Source organism: Boleophthalmus pectinirostris, unplaced genomic scaffold (genome assembly GCF_026225935.1).
Source record: "Boleophthalmus pectinirostris isolate CB_2022bp ecotype Guang Dong unplaced genomic scaffold, ASM2622593v1 HiC_scaffold_10, whole genome shotgun sequence".
Taxonomy (NCBI): Eukaryota; Metazoa; Chordata; class Actinopteri; order Gobiiformes; family Gobiidae; genus Boleophthalmus; species Boleophthalmus pectinirostris.
This window is the reverse complement of record NW_026570971.1, coordinates 1319613-1325700: the sequence shown is the minus strand read 5'-3', so window position 1 is coordinate 1325700 and position 6088 is coordinate 1319613. Positions and strand designations below refer to the sequence as shown.

Here is a 6088-nt window from a genome sequence, read left to right as displayed (position 1 = left end):
ACCTGGAGTTGTTTTGAGTACACAGACACTGTGGGCGAGGTGGGTTAAGTGTCTTGCCCAAGGACCAGTGTTGTGGAGTAACAGATTACATGTACCAGAGTTATGTAATCAGAGTACAAATGATGAGTAACTGGATTCAGTTACAGTTACTGTTTCAGTGAATGGTAATTAGATTACAGTTACTTTGTTGAAATAAATGGATTACATGGCGGGATTTTCCTGTTTTTTTGTTGTTTTTTCCCCCCCGGTAATTCCACTCATTGCCGGACACTAAACCAGGTCTAAACTAGATCTAAACCAGGACTAAAACAGGATTTAACAGGACTAAATCCTGCTGTGTGGACGTGTTTCCTCGTCTTCTATCAATAATATATAATAAATAACAAACATTTTGGGTTATGTAATCTGTTAATCTGTAATTTAGGGGATTACATTTTAAAAGTAAACTCCCAACACTGCCAAGGACACAACAACAGCATTCATCTGTGGGAGCTGGAATCACACCAACAACCTGTGGGTCAGTGGATCTGACGCTCAAACTGTGATGTTTTTATGTCGAGAGCTGGAATCGAACCGCCAACCTTCAGATCAGTGGGCGAATGCTCCACCAACTGAACTACTGCCACCATTAATCTTTTTTTTTATTGGCAACCCCAAAACGCACACAGAACCAACATTATACAAACATAAACATACTCACACCTGGTATTTTGACCTTTTTTTCTTTTCAATTAACAGTGTATTATTCTATTTTACTGTGTTTTGTCCAAATGTTTTTTTTTCCACTGTGGTTTTAACCCTCACGTTCTCCTCGGGGTCACACTGACCCAAAGAAAACCATTTTTTTCCTTCCCGCTCTCATAAGAGTATTTCAACACTGTGGCCCAAAGTATTATCTGTTTTAATTTATTTTTGGTCAGATTCTCTCGATATTGAAATGTATTTTAGTATTTCAAACAACCTGCTCAGGGACTGCAGGTGTAAATGAGCGTTCATGTTCAGCATCTTTCCCGTCACTTCTGTTTTAGTTAATGTGTTGTGCACTGTGAAAGAAACAAAACACAACTCCAGGTTTGTTTTTGACGAGGGAACAACATTAGAACACGACTTAAAACTCACAAGAGTCAATTGTGTGTAATATAGGACCTTTAAAGTGAATAAAACAAACATTTCCTCACCCATTCCTTTAATTTTTTCACATAAAAATCCATATATTAAAGTATCTTAAAGTGCAGAAGCAGAAACACAGAATACTACGGCTGCTGTTATTATTATTATAACTGTCACCCACAATCCGTGTGTCGTTCGTTCATTCGTTTTTCAAAAGAAAACCAAAAAGAAAAAACAATTTTCTTCATTATTTGTCTCCAAAACCAAAATGAAAAAACAATTATTAATTTTTCAGTTTCCAATTTTGTGTTTAAATGAAAAATGGAAAAAACGGATAACGGACGTTTCCCGTTTACGTGACAAACTGTGATGCCTAAACCAAGACTGAACCAGAACTAAACCAGGACTAAAAACAGGACTAAAACAGGTCCAACCAGACCGGAACCTGACCAGGACTGAGACCGGGACTGTAACTGGGACCTGACCAGGATCAGGCCGTGATTGAAACTGGGACCAGATCAGGACTGAAAACGGTTCAGTCCTGGTTCAGTCCTGGTTCAGTCCTGGTTCAGTCCTGGTTCAGTCCTGGTTCAGTCCTGGTTCAGTCCTGGTTCAGTCCGGCATCGTAGTTTAAGTCCCGGAAACAGGAAAAGGAAACAGTGATTTTTTTCATTTTCTTATTTTTGGTTTTATATTGAAAAACGAATGAACGAACGACACACGGATCTCCCAGAATCAGAAAAGATCCAAACTTGATTTTAAGATTTGATGATTTTGTTTTTAAGATGTGAGATCACCGCGACACGCTTCTCTCTGACGACTCCTCCCTGGACGCCTGGTACAACACAAACTTCTCCCGGAACTCGTGAAGGAAATTATATTGCTGCGAAGAAATGAAAGAAGAAAGAAATCAAGTCAGAATCTTTGTATTTATAAAAGAGTAAATGAAATGGTTGTGTGTGGTGCTCACTTTGACGGTCTGGATGGCGCCGCCTCCTCTGTGCTCCCTCAGAATCTCGATGGCTTTGTTCGGGCTCATGGTGAGAGACAACTGCAGCAGGAGACACGCGGCGACTGGAGAAGAACAGAAAGAGAAGAGCTCGATATGACAAGAAGAATAATGTTCAACAGTGAGAATATTCAAAAAGTGAACTATACTTACTCAATCCAGAGCGACCAAGTCCTCCATAACAACTGAAACACAAACACAAGTGAAAACAGAGATTAAACTGTTGAACTGCTCATACAGAAGGAGTCACAGATTTATATTTCAAGGGCATAAATACACTGGCACGAGGTATCGAGATCACAGACTGTATAAAGAAGTGGACTAATGCACCAAACGCCTCGTTATTTGAAGCAGACACTTGAAACTAATTGACGTGTGGCGAATTTTGCCAAAATTTCAGATTTTTCAACTCTGGCGTCTTCGGTCTGTGACATCGACGCTCAAACGCTGCAGAAATGTTGGACCTGCCCAGATGCACATCATCCATAAACTTGATTTGATTTTTGATTTGAATTCATTTACAAACAAAAACACAAAATAAAAAAAAACATGTGGAACAGGTTAACCCTCTCCATTCAGGCGTTGCAGATTTGCAACAGCTAAATGCCAATTACTTATTTACTCCACATCCATATTTTATGAGCTTTTTTTACTCAGGAGCCTTTTTCTCTCATCCATGCTGATAAACATGGACGATGCAAACTGTGTAAGAACGACTCCACACAAACGACCTGACACAAGTGCAAAGTACTTTTGTTGTTTACAAAGGATAAAAATTGTTTCTTGGAGAAGCACATGAAAAAGTGCTGTTGTTCTGCCGCTGTAAAACTGTTACACTGTGATTTATGTTTTCATTGTTATGAAAAGTGGTTTACACATAAAGTTAATGTTCATATCATTTTCAGTCTTCAGTGTTAATTTACCACACCAGACCAATGCAGCACATCTGCAACATCCCAGACACACGACATGTGAAGGTCTCAAAAAAAAGTCAGGATTGTAAATCACTGCCCCATATGATCATTTTCCCCAAATATCAGATTTTTTCCTGTTACTAAAACTTAATTTGAGCCTGAGAGGTTTAATGACTTTAGACTTTAAACTTTTATTGTTTTTTATTGAATTTCCAAGGGGAAATTCATTTCCACGCACACAGAGCTCATTTGGTAGTAGGCTTTACAGTACAGCAGGGCCTGGTGTTTAGAAATGTGATGGCTGAGCGGGCTCTCCTGCACCTGAGCGCCCTGTACCTCCGTCCTGAGGGCAGAGAGGTGAGATGTTCCTGTTAATATGAACATTTTAAGATGAAAATGAAGAGTTTCAGTGCAGCAGTTACAGAAAGAAGGGCAAAGTTTTTACAGTGTAAGGTGAATTGGTGAGTGCGTCCATGTTCACTTTCTGTTTGGAACGCGGCGGCTCTCAGGATAGCTCTGTCCGTTTATTTACAGTTTATGATCACAAAACAAAACACTTCATGCCAGTGTAACCTTCAGTCTGTGTTTGTGACTCACTGGATGACGGTGCGGCGGTTTTGGTCCAGGCTGTGTCTGAGCTCTTCCAGGATGCTGCAGCAGAGCTGGAGGTCGGGGGCGTCTCCGTCGGTGAAGGGCCGGTGGTGGAGCCTGAAGCCGCTCTGGACGTAGAGCTCCAGCAGCGACGGGACGCGGTATTTACACAACTCTGCTCTGGAGCAAAACACAAACACGTCCTGCACGCCCTGAGACTGGAGCTCCTCTGCACACAAACACCACAAGAACGTTAAACAGACCTTTCAGCATGTCTCACATTTTTTCTATACTTTTTTCTTGTGCAAAATCAACTTCTCAGATTATTTTCATGTTATAGAAGTTTCTCTTCACAGACTCTCTGAATTTGTATTTGGAGTGATTCATGCATGTTTAAGGAATCTTTCATCTCTTATTTTCAAGACCTTTGTCAATCTTTCCTTGTTTTCAGCTGCAGAGGTACAAACCCAATGTGACACCCACACGTCCTTCTCCAGTTTGATGTTTTTAATGGGTGACACTCGTAGGTTTGAGTGTCGTCGTGTCGGCATTTTGGTCCAAATATTTAAAAAAACACTCTGCTCTAGTGTGATGTGCAGCTCCATAGGAGAGGGCCACAGCCTGGTTCGGTCCTGGTTCAGTCCTGGTTTAGTCCATGCGGCACTTTGTTGTCCATGTATAATTGTCCAAATATTCATCTCTACACTTAATATTTTTTACAGTTTTATTACTACTATGTTACTACTATAACCTCTGAGTCAAGTACAGATTTTTTTTTTTACTAGGAGTGTATCGATATCCAAGTCTCACGATACGATCTCGTCACAGTACAATATTTATTGTGATATTGTGGGAAAGTTCACGATTAGGGATGTAACAATAACCAAATCTCTCTGTACGATATTTTCACCATGAACATCTCACGGTTTATTTATTGTGATGTTTTATGGAGGCAAACAAAACTGTTAATATGATACTTTTCCCTCTTAAAATGTCTTAATCCAAAGAACAAAGAGTTAAAAGTGTTATTTCTTCTTGTCGTCTGCACTGAAATGGAGCAAAGGATCATGGTCTATGTAGTTCCCTGTGTTTTTTTAAAGCTGTTACTCCATAACTCTTCGTTTAAGCAAAGAAACTTGTGATTTGATATATTGTGATGGTCCACGATCTTATTGTGAGAACTTTGACGATACGATATCACCATATTTCTGTTATTGTTACATCCCTATTTTTTACATTCAGATTTTTCTTATTCTTACCAATATCTCTCTGCAAACTTCTGCGTATATCTTTGTACTTGCAACCTGCAGCCAAAACACAAAAGAGAAACTTAAAATTGTTCCATAAATTTACATAAACTCTGATATCTGACATCTCATAGAGTGAAATCAAACCTGGAAGTGGACAAATCCCTAAAAACTGAGAACTCCCCACAACCGAGAGAGGAAGCCTGGAGGAGAAACAGCAAAGAATAAATAACTATAATAAAAGAATCATTTAAACAGTTCAAACAATATGGAAAATTAATGGAAACGTCTAAATAAATTAGTAAATAAAAACGCTTGTACTCACCATGAAATGTGGAACGGCGTGAGGTCTTCTTCTCTGACGTCGTCTTCATCTGACGAAGAATCAAAATCATTTGTTCTCATGGCTTCAACTGGAGAAAAAAAAAAAATGAAAAAGGTTAAATTACACTATTTTGTGCCTTTGGGTCTTTAAAGCCTAAAGGTAAATACTGACTCAACCTTTAAACATGCTCCTGTTGCACTTTTCTCTTAAATCTCTTGAAAAACACGTGAGTTATTTTGGATTTTGCGAATGAAAAATGTATTGTAAATTGTAATTAAAGTATTATAATAACTCAATTAAACTTTTACATCATAGAGCTTAGTGATATTATAGTACTTTACGTGTCTAACACTCGGTTTAAATGCATGTATATATGTTATTTTCTGGTTCGTTTGTACGTTTGTTGTCTCATAAATAACTTAATAAAGTTGTGATAGGGGCGTTAAGATGGTCATTTAAACCTCTCTTTGCACACTTCGCAACAAGAAAACAATACATTTCATTAAAAACACCACTATTATACAAAAGGAAGAGTTGAATGCATTATATTTTCTATAATTTAACCAAAAAATATCCACAAAATGCACTAATTAACGCTTGGAAATGATCGTAAACCAATCGTGGCTAACTGCTAACATGCTAACGAGGCAGCGAACATTGACTAAACAAGAGAAGTACAAATAATCTGCAAGTGCACCCACGAGAAATAAACTTTACCCGTTATAACAGCGCTATAGCTACACATTTAAACTTAGAAATCGTGACAGAAATGCGTAAATAGTGTTTATTTGGCGCTTACCCGTGCGTGTGTGACTGTTTTGACAGCTCCCGTCAGCTGCCGCAACATTTGAAAATTCTGAGAGCGAAGCAGCCAATCAGAACCGAGTATTTC

General features: G+C 38.7%; 3 protein-coding genes across 3 annotated transcripts in view; 2 read left to right on the top strand and 1 right to left on the bottom strand.

Annotated features, from left to right (window-relative positions):
• Positions 1–6088, top strand: part of LOC129410510 (zinc finger protein 271-like) — a 688773-nt gene that overhangs the window by 521116 nt on the left and 161569 nt on the right. The gene's annotated exons all lie outside the window — the stretch shown is intronic.
• crip1 (cysteine-rich protein 1) overlaps positions 1–6088 on the top strand; it is a 116379-nt gene that overhangs the window by 90351 nt on the left and 19940 nt on the right. The gene's annotated exons all lie outside the window — the stretch shown is intronic.
• On the bottom strand, positions 1170–6047 carry cdkn3 (cyclin-dependent kinase inhibitor 3). Its single transcript, XM_020928154.2, has 8 exons — positions 5996–6047; positions 5197–5284; positions 5019–5074; positions 4884–4928; positions 3631–3853; positions 2273–2304; positions 2081–2184; positions 1170–1993 (listed from the first exon to the last, which is right to left on the bottom strand). The coding sequence occupies exons 2-8, from the start codon at positions 5274–5276 to the stop codon at positions 1904–1906; spliced, it is 630 nt and encodes a 209-aa protein (XP_020783813.1). The 5' UTR covers positions 5277–5284; positions 5996–6047; the 3' UTR covers positions 1170–1903.